The sequence below is a fragment of the Simochromis diagramma genome, unplaced genomic scaffold (assembly GCF_900408965.1).
Source record: "Simochromis diagramma unplaced genomic scaffold, fSimDia1.1 OVJJ01000753.1, whole genome shotgun sequence".
Taxonomy (NCBI): domain Eukaryota; kingdom Metazoa; phylum Chordata; class Actinopteri; order Cichliformes; family Cichlidae; genus Simochromis; species Simochromis diagramma.
In genome coordinates, this window is record NW_024387523.1 from 14,972,383 (window position 1) to 14,988,457 (window position 16,075).

The following is a 16,075-nucleotide window of genomic DNA, read 5'->3' on the forward strand; positions in this document are numbered from 1 at the left end:
GTCAGAATTTCACATCTATTTCTGACCCCGGGGCATTCATTATTCAGCGAGTCACGTGAACGGGCGAATTAAAATTTCAGTACATTGGAAGTGACCTCTATTCGCGACTCAAATGACTTGAAATCTGTAATTTATGCAGAATTGGACTTCTTGGAGTCTGCGCAAAATTGGTGCCAATCAGCCTCAGCGTCATCTCCTGCACAGTTTCCATATCTGAAGCAACTGCTGCACAGTAATGGGGAGCTTCAGGATGTCTGCGGCAACATACAACACTTTTTTTAATTGCGTGTGGTAACATTCAATAAGCAAAGCATACACGAAAATGTACAACTATCTATTTCTCACTCTGAGGATTAAAAAAAAACACTCCAATCAATTTTGCATTTATTTCATTGCAGACCCATCCTGTGTGCAGCTAGTGGCATAATCAGTGGGCTAAAACCATCAGTGCCAGCATACTAAATAACATCTATCCGTTTCTGCTCATATCTGCTCCCTTTCTTCGTGCACTGACAGGCACGTTTCAGTTATTATTTGCAGGAGAGCTGTCTCATGCCTCCGATTCACACTTACAATCACAGTTTTTGTTTCCGCGCCCTCTTTGGGTATCCCGTAAATGAGAAGAAAAAGCTCTTGGAGTTCTCGGTGCTGATATATGGTCTTAACATTGTGTGTGTCGAAAGGTCAAGGGTCAGAAGAAGTGCTCTAAGGCGGTGATTGGCCAGTGCCGGCCGTGTCCCCCAGCTGAACTCTCTATTGTTTGGATGTAGCAGGTAGTGACCAACACTCACACTCTGGTGCACAGCGCGTAATGGCAAGTAAGAACAATATGTGTTGCCGGATACATTTAACAGTTTGGGTTTGGTCTGATTCCCGTGTCAGTACAGCCTATAAAGCTTTGGAGCTATCAGCTGATACCTGCCTGATATACTCTGTCACAGCTCAGCCTAATCCACGAAAACGCGCACGGCGTTCAGAACATTCAGCAGTAACAAAAAGACATAAGACATGCCTTCACTTTGTCAAAGTTTGTGCATGGCATTGCATTTCTTAGGTTTCACTCTAAAGCGATTTTGCGCATTCGTAATGTGAAAATATCTTTTCGGATCAACCGTGAATGTATTAAAACGGAGGTGCGCAATACTATCAAATGAAACCTTTCTGTAAAAAACATTTATCGCAAATATTTTCTTTCTACTCTGGCAAAGTGTTAAAAAGTGCAAGAAAACGCAGCCACAATGTTGCCAACATGTTGCAAGGCAAATTGTTCGGGACTGCAACACAATGTGACCACTTTATGTACGCATCTCAAATGGCTGGATTTCTTACCAAAAGCTTCAGAGCGCAATAGTCCACACACCGAATAGAAATTCAATGTAAACCTAAATAAACAATGTGAGTTCAAAGTTTTAATTTCTGCAAAAAAATATAAATAAAAATATAAATGAACAAATGAGAATCAGTTTAAAAAAAATGGCACCTTGAATGTCGTGAAAGTGAAATCCGTATTTGCGGTGACAAAATATCCGAAGCCATGTCAGCCTTATAAGTGAAGCACACATTTATTTCACAAGGACATATTTATTCTAAACTAGCCTACATCACAACGGCCATTACTGAGACAACATATACAAATATTCACAGTTTAGAACACAGCACAACATGGACGCACTATAGCACAAATAAAACTAGACCATATGACACCAACAAACATAAACTTACTTTGACGAAACGCTTTTCTTATTGTGCCATCATTGTGATTTGTCTATGTACATTAGATGTGAAAGTCACCTGGACTACATTCAACAGTAAACCAACCCACTCGAACACACACATACTACACTGCTATACTCTGACTGATGCCATGCCTCTAAAAAAAAATTAAAAATTTAAAAATTGAGAAATAAAATGCCGTGTGGTTTTCTAACTGGCATCTATAGAGTCTCGCTAAATATCTTTCAAGTATATTAAAACTTTTCCATGAGCAACAATAAAGAAAAGAAAAGGAAATATCAAAGAGAACATTGAAAAGAAAAAATGAGGTCAAACTTACTTTTTTACCTCACTCACTTTTAACTGCAATTATACATTTCATCCAAGTTTGATGTGCATTATCCTTCTTTCATAATAATAAACAAATATATAAACACTTCAGTTGCCACCGTGGCAATTAAAGGTGAATTTCAAGCTTATATGATGAGGGCGAGGACGACCGGAGAGAGGGGTAAGGGCACAAAGGACGTGACAGGGGCCCAATAGCAGAGGCAAGGTGAAAGAGATAACACCATGTGTGTGTGTAAAATACTGAGAATCGGTCCATCAAATTCCACTTGTGTTATTTGCCATCTCAGTCTGGATTGGGGTTTTCAGGGATGGGGGGTTCGTTCATGCACTATAGACCTGCGGTGCACGGCGTGGGGACAAGCTGCTGGCCTGTTTTGATCTGCTGCTGCTGCTGGGCCCCCGAGGCTGAAGCTGAGGCCGAGCTTGAGGATCGAATCTTAGTGTTGGGAAGCTTGTGCTCCTTTTTCCATTTCATCCTCCGGTTCTGGAACCAGATCTTGACCTGGCGCTCGGACAGGCACATGGTGTGAGCAATCTCCACCCGCCTGCGCCGGGTCAGGTACCGGTTGAAGTGGAACTCCTTCTCCAGCTCCAAAGCCTGCTGGCGGGTGTAGGCAGTGCGGGACCTCTTGGGCACTCCTCCATTGTAACTGGCATTGACTGGGGGGGGGGGGGGGAAAGCCATAGACAGGGAGGCAAGCAGGTGTTACATGCAGGTTGATTGCGTTTACTCCAAAACCCTTAAATCCGCCACTGGACACATTCTAGCTTTGAAAATCGTGCACGAATTTGTGGGTTTGGTGGAAATTTGCAGTCGCTTGTTCTACACTCTGTCTTGTTTCAGTTTACGGACATGACCTTAATGTGGAGATGCCGAGTGCACAAGTACTCGCATCCAGGGACAGATCAAGCTTAGGAAATGATTAACAAAAACAGCGGGGCTGAATATTACTTTGGCTCGGCTCCAGTGGTGGAGGTAGTTTGGGTTAAAAAGCAACAAAGGCACATGGCCCCGACAGACGAACACAGGCAATAAAATTTACGAGGGTCCTTAATTACCGACCCTGCTGCTCGATAGTCGTAAATTGCTGTTGTAAGGGCTGCTACTAGTGTTGCCTCAATAGGCTTGCGTGTGTTCCAGTGGTTGTTTCTCAGTGGTTCAGTTATTTAACCGTGATGATAACTCACCGCTGCTAACGTGGACCTTTTTCATCCAAGGATAGACCACCGGCTCCTTGCCCTTCGCTACGCCGGGATAGACTTCAGTGGCGAGGCTGCAGTCTTTGCTGGCGTTTGCGCCACCGTCTGGGGCCGCCGTGAGGCGAGGACCGTGGCTCTGTGGAACCGGTTGCGGTTGCGCGTGATGCCCATCGTTGAAATCGTCGAGTCCGGTGGCGGGGACGTTACCGTAATCGTATCCCGATTCTGTGTAGTTTGACCTCGGATAGGATGGCTCTTCGTGATGGGGGAAACCCGTATCTTTTGGCCGCTCGTAATAATCACCGGGGTTAGGGATGTATCCGCTCTGCTGATATTCGTCGCATGGAGGAAAGGAAGGCTCGATATAGTTGGAGTTTATCAAGTAGGAACTCATGGTCATTAATTTGTGAAGTGCAACAATACTAATTTTTATCGCGCTGTCGTTTTTCTGATCTCCACAAAACCCTCCTACTCCCTGTCAAATGTACAAAGTTGCCTGGTCACGTGTGAAGAGCCACCAATCACGGCGTGTCCTGTGGGCATCATGTAAACAGGAACCAATGGAAAGCATGGCACTGGTACCACCAACACTGCTTGGACTGGCTTACGTTAGTGTTTTCCTTATTAAATCACGGTATATAAAGCAAAACCAATCAACTAACTTGTTTACTGCACGGGACCAAACTTATGCGGGCGAGGCTTCCTGCGCTTAAAACAATCCGCCTCCCCTGAAACAGAAAGTGGATATGAAATTCAAACTCTTAAGGCTTTTTTCGTAAACAAAACGCCATTTCCAACAAACAGGGAAAGAGGTTGTTGGAGTTTTAATCTGTTGCATCCTAATAAAGAGAAACTGCAGTGGGGGTTAAAAAAAAGAAAAGAAAAAAAGGCCAGCACAGCAATGCAAACTGTAGTGTTGTGTAATATAACAGCCTTCAAATTACTGACAAAGGCACGGTGAATGCAGAAGCTTTACACCCAGCACTGACGAGCCGCTTCTATGCGAGCATCAAAGCCTGCGCATAAAGCTTGCTTGTCTATAAAAACCTAGAAGATCACACATAAGCTGCAAATTAAAAAAAAAAAAAGCACGGGCTGCTCAAGTTGCACAAATGTGTATAAATGCACGACACCTCCTTTGGCAAGTGCTGTTGCATTAAAAACTCGAAATTGCACCTTTCCCCTTATTTGCCAGCACATGGCAATGATCTGAAGCTATTCCTGGTCTGTTTGTTTGATATTATCACGTTGCAAACTTGGTAAGTGTTAATTGCACGCATTCTGTGGCTTAACAGCCTCTGCGCGTTACATGTCAGGGAAAAGCTCGTCCAAACAGCGAACAAACACGTGAAGGCACCTGTCTTGCATTACAGCCAGATGCCAAAACAAAACATTGTGATTTTAAACCTGCACGTACAGTAAGACCTGCCAGCTCCAACTAGTCTGCACAACAAAAATGACTTATATCTGAGCATTTTTCTCTAATTCTGAATAAATTTGGAAGTATTTAAAACCGTTATAAGGAGCAGTTTGCACAGATTTCAGTGCAGTCCCGCGTTGTAACAGTAACAGGTAAAGAAAAGTCCAGTGTGCCCAGTATTACCAAGAAACCAATAATAATAATAATAATAATAATAATAATAATAATAATAATAATAATAATAATAATAATAATAATAACAACAACACGATCTGGAATCATACAACGTAAAGTATAATTTCTTGTTTTTTTCCTGACTGCATGTTAGATGATATAAAAGTCTCTGACCGTTCATCTCGCCGGCAGCCATCACGTCCAGGCCCAGTTTCCTCTCCACGTCCGAGGTGACTTCCACACTTTATCTGTGTTTCTTGAAGATGCAGCAGCTCTTCATAAAGCTGATCCACGCTGTCCACATCAACAAGGCCTCTGCATGGAAAAACCAGAGGCCAAATTTTCGGAAATATTTTAAGCTTTCTTTTCTCTCCCATTTTCTTTATCTTCTTCTTTCTCTCTCTCTCTCTCGTCCCCCCTCTATTCTATTCGCTCCCCTAAACAGAGATAACTTCTGCCTGACCCCATAGTGACACCGTTTCCATTTTGTTTCTGATTAATCTTGCCCATTGACAGTCTTTGTTAAACAACAAGGCGTGCCCTTTTTCCAAAGAGGCGACATTTTCATATCTGTTAGACGCAGTGACCCGGGGTTCACCCCGGACTTGGACTTCAGTTTTGCGGGCTCTGTTCAGCTTTGGGTAGTTGGGGTGGGGGGAGCACTTAGCGCGGGTCAGCGCCCAGGATGGTCCCCCAAAAGAGTTTTAAATGTGTAAAATTACCTAGAGCTATTTAAGAAGCTCACACGTCCAACTACTACTGCATTGCATGACATAGATCAGAAGATAGAAGTTTGCATTTAAAAGAGGGACCTCAAAACTAAAGAGATCAACTGCAGATCGGCTGAAGTAGTATATGTTTTACTTTCTTTTAGGACTTTTTTCTCAGCTTTTCTCAATAACTAAACTTCTAGATTTTGGATATGCTCTTGCCGAGGACTGAAAACTCGAAGGCCTTTTTTCTCTCTCGAAACAAATTGCCATTCTTTTCTTGTTAGCACACTGTTGCTGCAAGGCAAAGCTGCTACTTTATGAATCTCACAGGCTCTCCTGCACCTAACTCATTGTAAATGGCAGCTGCTGTACTTTACGCCAAAGATCCACTGTATCCTTATGGCCAAGAGACCACCTGAGAGGCAATATGTCAACATAATGTCAACGGGTAAGACGACTTCACATGATATCTAAATTTACAGTCCACTGCCATTCTATTATATATATATATATACCTTGTATAAATATGGGCCAGGTCAGATCGGCTATTATCCACTTACTGTAAGTTATTCTTGTGTGAAAAACGACTTCTGATGGACAGTTCATTCTACTTGTTGCTATATGTATTTTTATATTACTCTATGAAAGACTTTTTTCATATTAAAGTGAATCAAAGTTTTGAGAGCTAACTCTTCATTCATTCACCAGTGGTCATAATGTTAGGCGTAATTGGTGTGTGTGTGTGAGTTATATATATAGATAGATAGATAGATAGATAGATAGATAGATAGATAGATAGATAGATAGATAGATAGATAGATAGATAGATAGATATTGTAAGGTCCTGCTACTGTATAGTGTCAAAGTAGTCAGTGGACAGTAGACTAATGGACAGTATTTGGATTACGTGATATTGACTTACATTGTACACATAATTTTGCATTTAAACCCCATTCTGTTTCAGAAATCTTTTCTTAATTTTATTCTCGGACAAAATAAGCTTTGTACAAGAGCAGGGTGCTTTCAGAGCATATTCACGGAACTGAAGGCCTATTTGACCATTAAACATCTTTGCTGACAGTTTACTGTAAATTTAGATTATCAGAGAAGTGCCGTGACAATGGTGACAGATTGCAGATGGCTCTCACAAGGTTTCTTGTCTATATGGAGCTCTAAATGACGATGGAGTAAAAAAAATCCTTTCTACGTGCACGATGGGATACAGATTCGGGCAAAAAAAACACCTTTTTGCCTTTATGGAAACATTTGGATATGGGTAAACGCTCATAATAAAATATATCCTTAAGCATAGTGTGCCGTGTGCATAGCGTCCAAAGCCATAACACAGAAAAAAGAAAGAATTGGTTTTCCAAAATGCAAGGAACAGTCACTAACCTTTGTCTACCGTTGCTAATTTTGATTAGACTTAATCAGAGCTTAAACTATTCGAGGATTAATGTCTAAACGAGCAACTACATATTCCTTATTCCTCCGCGTGAAGGGGGGTTTGCAGTTGGGAGTAGAATTTCAGAACCTGAAAGCCAAGAAATATAATCCACGGACTCACTGCAGCAAAAAATGTTTAAGCAATTACATTTTTAAAGGTTAATTTATTAGACATGCATTTCAAGGAGAGCCACAGCAGCAAGGAATATACAGATAACCAATGTCTAACACTGAGTGTAGATATTTGCATAAAATGAACTGAAGACATTAAAAAAAAAGTTCAGTGCATGTTGTCATTTATGAGAATAAAACGTGTGTACAATCAGCATATGTTGTTTGTGTTTTTAATGCGAACGAATTCGCTGTCTGTCCGTCATTAATGACTAGTTTTCAATGAAATTATTAAAAAAAGATTTTGAATCAAAGAAATGTGGAACGGAGCTCCTATCCTTTGCAAGGCGCAGATAATTTTTAAGTAGATAAGCGACACATAAGCGTAATGTGTTGATTTTCTACCAGTCAGAATACGCAGGCCTGCAATTGTGTAGATTTTCCACTGATGAATTTGATTCATTTTTAAATATTTGTGCCTTCAAATGTTTATCTTCTTTTCCCGAGGTTCCAGAGAAAACGAAAATGGTGATATATTCAGATTTTGTTAGTTCTTTTAAGAAGAATTGTTTTTTACACTGATTTTATGCTCATGTAATTGATTTATTTATTTATTTAACCTTTTTCTCTGCAATTATTGCTGACTGTGTATAATCAGTATTAAGATTAAAGGAAGAAGCAAGACCTTAATGTATTTTTTAAATTAAAAAATCGACATTTATTGTTATTTGTTATTATTCTTGTCAATTGTCGCGTTCCCATTGTGCCCTTACAACTTTCACAAAACGTTCACTATTTGAACTTGCTTAAAATAGCTTTATTTCAGTGAATGCCACTAAGTAGACCTTATGAAAAAAAACTCAAAACTACAATATATTGATACTATATATCTATATATATATTAAGCCGGTCTATTTATGAGGCGCAACATCTGTGCCATTTCAGTTTTTTTAAAGGCTTCTATTCAGTTGATCAGGAAGAGTGGGGCTAAATGTTTTTTAAGGGATCCGGGGGCTCATTTTGGGGGCCGAGGGCCTTCGCATTACCCTGTGACCGGGTCGAGAGTATCAATCCTCAAAATGCTAATTTTGCCCTCGTCCCCAAACATATCAAATGCAATTTATTCAAAGGAAATTCACCAATCAGCCGCCCTAATAAAACGCCAACCACTCAATCTTGTTGCTGGGGACGGGTGGGGGGTCTCCTCCCCCGGTTTCAAACGCGAGGTCACTGCGCATCCAGGGTTCACCTGGAGTGCACCATGCAACATATGTAATGCAAAGCTATTCTGTCTTTTGTGTGGAGAGTCAAGATCGCTATTATAAGGCTGGCATCAGGCTCCGAGTGAACAGATGACGGAGAGTTGTTCAGCGCGTAAACTTTTGACCCCAATTTTTCCTCCTCTTCTGCAGCTATCTCGCTCTCATCAGCCCCAGCCCAGTGAGATACCCCCCCGCCCCCGCCCCCGCGCATCACTCCATACCGTTTGAAACGAAAAAGCTGATTTTAACAATGTCTACATTTCATACCATCACAATGATCATTGTCAAAAAAATTTATAAGCAGCAAAGATGCCATCACAAAATCTAAAATGCAATTGTAGCTTTGTGATGTTCCCAAAGACGTAAGATAAATCCGGCGGGCTCCCACTCAAGACTAATAGGGCCGTAAAATATGCAAATCACTCATTAGTGTTAGAGCAACCACAGCAGCCAAAAGTCTTTGTTGAAGGCAACACTGCAAGTTTTCCTCCCACTATTCTTGCGCAGTCTTTTCCTCTCGTGCAGGATATTACCACAGGCTCTCCATCCTTTGGTAATTTCATTTTTACGCATTATGCTTATAGGCAACGCCAAGCAAACGTGTCATTAACGTGAGTGTGTGCGTGTGCGCGCTACCGCGGATGTGCCACTGTGTTTTTTTCCTCTCTCTCTATGCAGCAGGGTGACAGTGAACTTGGCCTAAAGCGAGCTCTGCTGGTGGCTCAGAGAGGATGCAGATTTATCTTGGTGCTGTGGCTGACCTCCAGATGAACCTGCTGCGCTCCCCTCTTTCTCTCTCTCTCTCTTTCTCTGCCTGGCAGTATGCCGCACATGGGGCCCTGTCGAAATATCTCCTTTTGAAATATTGGCAAGGATTTTAATTTCCAAACAGCCTTCCTCCACCCCGTCCTGCTTTATTTTCAATATGTCTCAAATCAAACTGGAAAAAGTATAAATTTGTGTTTCTGTTAGGCTGGCGTTTACTTTACACTCGCGTGCAAAAAACTCGCAAAGCACTGCTTCAAGGATTGGGAGAACAAAATGCAAATGCCGAATTTTTGGATTTCTTGATGATAATGATGAGAAGAAATCAAATCGATTTAAGCAATTCAAGACACTTTTTAAAGGTGCCAAGATTTTAAATACCTACCAGCATTGGTGAACATATACTAAAGTATAAACGATTTGAAGTCATTTGACGATATAAATATTTGTTTTCGTGTCATAAGGTTCAGAATTCACCGATGAATAAAAAAACATGATGAAGGCCTCTGCACAAAAACAAAGAAACTTTGATATTTAAATTATTCAGACTGGCGGACAGCATGACCTTTGAAAACCCGCTGAATCAACAAATTCACCAAAGTTCACCAGACATTCAGCAAGTTTTTTGGCTGGCAAAACATGATAAGACTTATAAGATCAAAATATTTTCAGTTTAATTCGATTTCGTGCGTATTTGCACCGGAAATTTCAACGAAGAGAAGGCGCAGTAACACATCCTGTAGTGCGGGATAGAAAAAAATGAATTAAATGAAAAAAAAAAAACCAATATACAGTTTACACTTTCATCTTCAGATCATGTTTCTGTGAATCTGTGTCCACTAGTGACCCGTTTGGCCCCGACTCTGCTCGGACAAAAGATCACCACAAAGCGAGAGTGACTTTTAAGAGGTCATCTGAACTTTTCAACCAACTTGGTTGACACAAAACGGAATTCCTTTTAAACGTGTCCCTGCTGTTGTTTCTTCCCTTGTTGTGTTTACTTGACAGTTTACAGCCTGCCCTAAAGCCAAATACCGTGCCAACATGTGGCGCGCATGCAGCGCTCAGCATAACAACTGCAACTTTTGTTTTAGCGATGGACCCACAAGTTTCAGAAGTCATCAGCACATACAGAATCCAATCAAGCGAGCTGTAAATCTGTAGGCCTGCATTAACCCTTAACTTTATCAAGGAAATCTACACGCTCCACGAGCCCCCTGGAAACTTTCTGGCGCACGCTCTGTGACTTCTCCAATGTAATAAAACGACAACAAGTTGAAGTTTGTGGGGGTGGAAATGGACACAGATAATTATCCAAGATGTAAAAATGGATTATGAGTTACACCACAGATGGAGGGAAACAAGTTACACAGGGAAGGAAGCAATTAAATAGCCATGAGCTGGACCCAACCCTGCGCAACATCTGCCGAGACCAGTATTCAGCACTCCACAACTGACAAATTAGTGTAATGGACTAATAGGGACGGATAGAGGGAGCGAATACAATAATAAGGCTGTTTAACACAGACTGGCTGTTCTCAAGCTACCGTCTAGTCTGGTGAAACTTACCCACAGACGCGGTCCCCATCCTGGAGAACGTCCGGTCCATACTGAGGCAAGACTGAGCAATAGAGCTGGTCTGTACCGGTCAAGTAACACTTACAGCCTGCAAAGAGAGAGTCAGACGAAGCCTCGCCGTCAGTGCGATTATATGTTATGTGCAATATACTGTCAACTCCCCAAAACCATAAAACTTACTTTAATGGCTACCACGTGACCGTTTATGGCCAGTGAGCCTATCTGGCCGCTCTCCGGATGATTTTTACGATCGAATTCATAGACAAACCCCCCATTCATTTAGCACCCAAATGTCAGAGAACCAGAAACGGCCCTAATAAAGTTTACAGCAAGAAAAGTCGAGCTAATTCTCTGGGAATAGCTCGGGAGTCTGTGCGCAAAGGGGGGACCCACGGCCCCTGAAGTCAGTTAAGGACCCCAGCGCCTGAGCAAGGTGAGTAAAACTGGATGCTTTAATACGAGAGGACCTGTTGAATTCAAAGAGATTTGAGGAAACTTTGCCAGCTTGGTTTTTTCCTGAGAGCTCATACAAGTGGCTTTAAGATTTTTAGATCAACCAGCAAAACTCCCCAAATCTTCTCCGCCATAAAACAGCAGCCCTGAATCTGAAAGATTTGACAAAAACGTACACTCAGTGAGGTGTTGCCATTCCAGTACAAAGTTTATTATTCCGGCCATCATCGTCGTCATCATGAACATCATTATTATTATTATCATACTATAGTTTGACTTCCAGTCTTCTGAAAAACATTTACAAAAAAAAAAAGCTTATCACGATGGAGATAATACACATTGCGATAAGATTTACGGTGGGACCCTAAAAACAGCTAAAACACGCTTTTACTCGGATATTGCGCCCAGATGAAGAACGCAAAAAGAAAAAATATATAATAATAAAATAATAAGGAAAGAAGGAGAATAAAATAAGCTCCTGCAAAAAAAAGAAAAGAAAAAAAAGAAAGAAAAGAAAGATACAAGGCACAGCTAATGTACATACAAGGGTGAGTCGGCACCTTTGTCCACGTGTGTTCACAACACATACAATAACCACACAAGGCTTTTACTGCTGGTTCTACTTTTGGAAGCAAGTTATCTGACAACTCGGTACAATACACCAAACAAATAAATACATACATATACAGTACATACAGAGAAAAGAAAGGTCAAACACAAATGTAGCTCAACCTGAACCTTCTACTTATTAAGCTGTTATTGTTGAGTGCATCACACAGAAAATATGAATTTATTTGCGCTAGGCGGGTAGCATTTCAAGCTTTTATTTATTTAACTTTTTTTCCGTCTGAACAAGAAATAATTTAAGCAAACATTTATTTTCATGTCTCTTTTTTTCATCTTCTAAATCTAGACAGAACTGTACATAATGCATTTTACTCACATAAGCATAACCACGGTAGGGATAAAAATGAAATTATATTGTTGGACATAAAGAAGGTTTATAGATAGGGTGACCCACTCCTCTGTCCCTTCTCTCACACAGCCCGCTAAGTCTCTGCGCTTTTTTGGAATAGGAGGAGAAGTTGATATGACAATCTTTGTTTTGTTTTTTTTCTTTGTTTTTTGAAGTGCTCTTTTTTTCAGGATTAAAAGGTGTAAAAATCAGGGCCTATAGGCTCCTCCGCCTGCAGCCGCCATGCTCATGCTTTTCAGTTTGTTGTCCTTCTTCCACTTCATCCTTCGGTTCTGAAACCAGATTTTGATCTGTCTCTCTGAGAGGCAGAGGGCATGGGCTATCTCGATCCTCCGCCTGCGGGTCAGGTACCGGTTGAAGTGGAACTCCTTCTCCAGCTCGAGGGTCTGGTACCGAGTGTATGCAGTTCTGGCCCGCTTCCCCTCTGGCCCAGACAAATCTTGTACACACACAAAAAAGAGAAAACAGATCAGACGCAGAAGAATTAAATAATAATTTTACTTTTGCGCCAACTTTCCTGAACACGTTTCTTTCAATTTTACAATACTGTGTTTGGTAATATTATAGGTATGAATGTCTTAATCGCTGCCACACGACTGGCACCTTGTAGAGCTTGAATGGTTAAAACTTACAAGTAACAAGGTACCACACACTTTTACTACTGAGTCCATAGAAAGAGGGTTAATAGCAAAAAATATTTTAAGTATCCTCTTTTTATTTAAAACCATTTTAAAACGCACATTTAGTAAATATCAAGTGTAGAAAAGGGTCAGATACATTTAACTAGTCTAACCTCGCATCTGTTGCTACACTATCCCGTACTTGATAGTCTAGCTAACCAAATATAAACCAAACAGGTGAGAGGTGCACATAGCGCCACATGCCCTTTTCCAAAACTACGTTTATTTGTGCTCTTTCTATCACTTTAACGCCAGAATGGCCAAAATTTGGCTTGTGCTCATAAAATGTCCTAAATAAGATGATACCACGTCCCTTTTCTTTCTTTCTTTCTTTTTTTTAAACAAACAGTCAGACAACAGCTTTTTGTTTTTTGCAAAAGATCAAAATCAGTACGAAGTCATTAAACAAAGCAGTTTACCGTGACTTATGTGTAGTTTTCTCATCCACGGGTATATCTGAGGCTGTGCTGAGTCGGTTACATTTTGAGGAGTTGTCGGTGCACTTCCCGCGGGCTTCTCTTCCTCCAGAGGGGAAGCTTTGGACACACAGTCCCGGCTGAGCAGCAGCGTGGCTCCATTCGAGTTTGAGCACGGGGTTGAGCACGGGGTCGTTATGGAGTTTTTCACAGCTCTGTGCTGAGACTGTGTCTCGGTCACTGGGGACGAGCTGGCGACCGAGGAGCACGGTAGAGAGTCAGGTGGAGGCGATAGAGACGAGTTCCCGGTGCTGTTTGCGGACTGGTTGTACCTGACAGGCTCCACCGCGGGTGTTGTCGCCGCTGAGTGACTCGGGGAGTAGCCCGGTGTCCGCTCGCTTCCCACAAAGTGTCCGGTACTGGTCCGGCCGACTGTTAGGTCCATCCCGTTGTAGCCGTAGCCATACCTGCTGGAATGCATGGCTGTTGAGTCTCTATATTGCTCGTTTGCCGTACTGTGGTCTCCATAATTATGTAACTGGAAGTCCGCGCCATTGGGATAGCGACCGCAGAATGAGTTCACAAAATAGGAGCTCATTTGTTGACAGTTCCACCGTTTGCTTGTTGTAGGTATTGCTCTTGTTTTTGATGGTTATTTTTAGAGGTAAAATAGCATAACCTGTGTTCTTGATTTGTGGCTCTTATGCTTTAGCGCGTCCTATAGCACCCTTGCACAATTTATGATGAATTATGGAAATGAGTGGGACATGGACTTGATTCTCTCTTACGTAGGCACCCAAATATGGGGTATGGCGAAGAATCACGTGCTTTTGTTGACCAGTCGTAAATCCTGCTCGGTGACCTCCAGAGGTAAACTCGTGCACGCAGGAAATACTGGGTGGGATATAAAGGGTGCGCGCTTTCCCTGCGCTCGTGGCTAGGGCAAACTCTGAGCCGGGGCTTTGGGTGTTTTGGATTGTCGTGGTGCGCCATCCTCTGGTTCAATAGTTGCACTGCGTGTCTGCGGCGCTTTACGAGGCGTGGGCTGCACACGGGGTCATTCGGAGGTTAACGACCATTGCGGCAAAAAAAAAAAAAAAAAAAAAAAGCTCCTGAACAATACAACAAGTGACATGCTGAGAGTGCAATCTCGGCGGTGATAGTGTACAGAAATAATTCGATCAGAATCCGTTATGCATGTTATGATGGGCTATGAGTGTAAACAGTCTGCGCACTTAATAGAATAAAAGCCCATTCGCAACAGAGCTGCGTTTTCTCTCATATGATATAGCCTTATCGTGAAATATTTGAACGACTTCAAGAGCAAAAGAAAAAAAAAGACTAATGAATAAATGTTTGGGGGAAGAATAAAAGCTAAACGTCACTTTATCGAATAAAGCCACAGAAAGTGCTATCCGAGGCCTGCTTTTTTACGCCACTTTGAAAAATTAATAACTATAAATATGGGCTTTATATGAACACACGAATGTCGTTTATAAGCAGGTTAAAATATATAACTATGGGCCTCCATGGAACAGATGCTCAGATGATAGCTATTACAAGCCTTTTGCGCCAAACCCGATGTTATTTTGCTCTTATTTAACGGCGACTCCTCTGCTATTTTGACCTTTAAACAGTCAATCATGCCAAGCTGCAGTTTCTCGTGTTTTTATTTGTTTACATATAAGCTAAAGATTGATTATTTCTTCTTTTTTATAACCCGAGAAACTACAAAGCCCGGGGCTTTGCTAAGTATGACTTTTGAATTTAATGAAATTAGTGGAGGGGTGGAAAAAATAGACTTTATTGCAAAAATGACACGGTGAAAGGATTTGCTGCTTAGGAGTGAAGTTGATGCTTTTTAAGTCCTCGAAATGTAGAATACTCAATCAAACTTTAACATTATATTGCGAGTGTGGTGAAAGCTGAACTGCATATTTATATTCTTAGGGGTTAATACAAAAATCACATACGTATTTACGATGACAGAGAAAAGGCGATCTTGAGATTTTCTCGTCATTTGTGCCACTGTGATCATTAAAAAAAAATTCCCAAAACAATTTCTCAACACAACTCTGCAATCGATCAGTTAAACTGTCAAAAATATCATTGATAATAAACAATAATGTTATTTTTAGATATGTTAGAAGCTATTCCTTGCAGCAGTTATGTATCATTGCTCAATAAACCCCAGCACACTTGGTCCATCTTCGTTTAACGCTGTTACCGGACCGATTCACCATTTGAAAACGGTTCGTCAGCTTTGGACTTTCTTTCAAATTAATTCACGAAGGAAATCACAAATTTTAAAAGAAGCGTAACAGGCATGGCGCAGTCAGGCGCTTCCCGTTTGTTTTACTCCCTGTGGAATTTTTATGGCACCTTCGCCTCTCGAAGGCAGTGACTTGTCCTAAGGTTTCCTCCACATGCCGTTTCCCCGGAGCAGAGCATTTGACCAGCACAAGCCCATTCCTGTGTTAGGATTGACAGGAACAGTTAGATGGATTTATTCAGTCCCAGGTATGTGTGTGTGAGAGAGAGAGAGAGTGCGTTAACACACTCCCGGAAGGCACGACTTTAGGAAGGGTGAATACCGGGCTCCTACACACCCAGTGTGGGCCCACAATGAGAGGAGCGCTATGCGCGGAGTTTGTGTTGGCTAAACAGTCGAGCAACAACAGCTGATTTATGGTTGGCCAATGGCAACAAAGTTCCCACGAAAATTACTTCTCCGAGTTGAGCCAGGGACACACCCAGGAACTAAAACACAGGCATGGAAAAGAAAGGAGAGCAACGGAGTGAGTGCGCACTGGTGTC

At 41.7% G+C, this 16,075-nt stretch overlaps 3 protein-coding genes across 4 annotated transcripts in view; all 3 read right to left on the reverse strand.

The window, feature by feature from the left end:
• The window catches only part of hoxa3a (homeobox A3a), a 35,106-nt gene that overhangs the window by 17,192 nt on the left and 1,839 nt on the right, over positions 1-16,075 (reverse strand). Inside the window, exons 2-3 of one of the 2 annotated variants that reach the window (XM_040020657.1) lie at positions 10,725-10,821; positions 5,033-5,173 (exon numbers count right to left, since the gene is read on the reverse strand). The gene's annotated coding sequence lies outside the window, so the exon portion shown is untranslated. Of the gene's footprint in view, positions 1-5,032; positions 6,285-10,724; positions 10,822-16,075 lie in introns of those variants that run through there. The other variant, XM_040020662.1, reaches the window with a different exon arrangement.
• LOC120726760 (homeobox protein Hox-A4) lies at positions 1,538-4,975 on the reverse strand. The gene is made up of 2 exons (XM_040020669.1): positions 3,253-4,975; positions 1,538-2,724 (listed from the first exon to the last, which is right to left on the reverse strand). Exons 1-2 carry the CDS (start codon positions 3,662-3,664, stop codon positions 2,393-2,395), a joined length of 744 nt encoding a protein of 247 aa, XP_039876603.1. The 5' UTR covers positions 3,665-4,975; the 3' UTR covers positions 1,538-2,392.
• On the reverse strand, positions 12,301-14,336 carry hoxa5a (homeobox A5a). The gene is made up of 2 exons (XM_040020667.1): positions 13,262-14,336; positions 12,301-12,601 (listed from the first exon to the last, which is right to left on the reverse strand). The coding sequence occupies exons 1-2, from the start codon at positions 13,854-13,856 to the stop codon at positions 12,351-12,353; spliced, it is 846 nt and encodes a 281-aa protein (XP_039876601.1). The 5' UTR covers positions 13,857-14,336; the 3' UTR covers positions 12,301-12,350.

Excerpts from the sequence above, each read along its gene's own strand:
- LOC120726760 (XM_040020669.1), bottom strand. The coding sequence starts at position 3,664 with ATGACCATGAGTTCCTACTTGATAAACTCCAACTATATCGAGCCTTCC. Across the intron at positions 2,725-3,252 it reads AAAGGTCCACGTTAGCAGCG|TCAATGCCAGTTACAATGGA; the intron begins GTGAGTTATCAT and ends CCCCCCCCCCAG.
- hoxa5a (XM_040020667.1), bottom strand. The coding sequence starts at position 13,856 with ATGAGCTCCTATTTTGTGAACTCATTCTGCGGTCGCTATCCCAATGGC. Across the intron at positions 12,602-13,261 it reads AAAACTACACATAAGTCACG|ATTTGTCTGGGCCAGAGGGG; the intron begins GTAAACTGCTTT and ends TGTGTGTACAAG.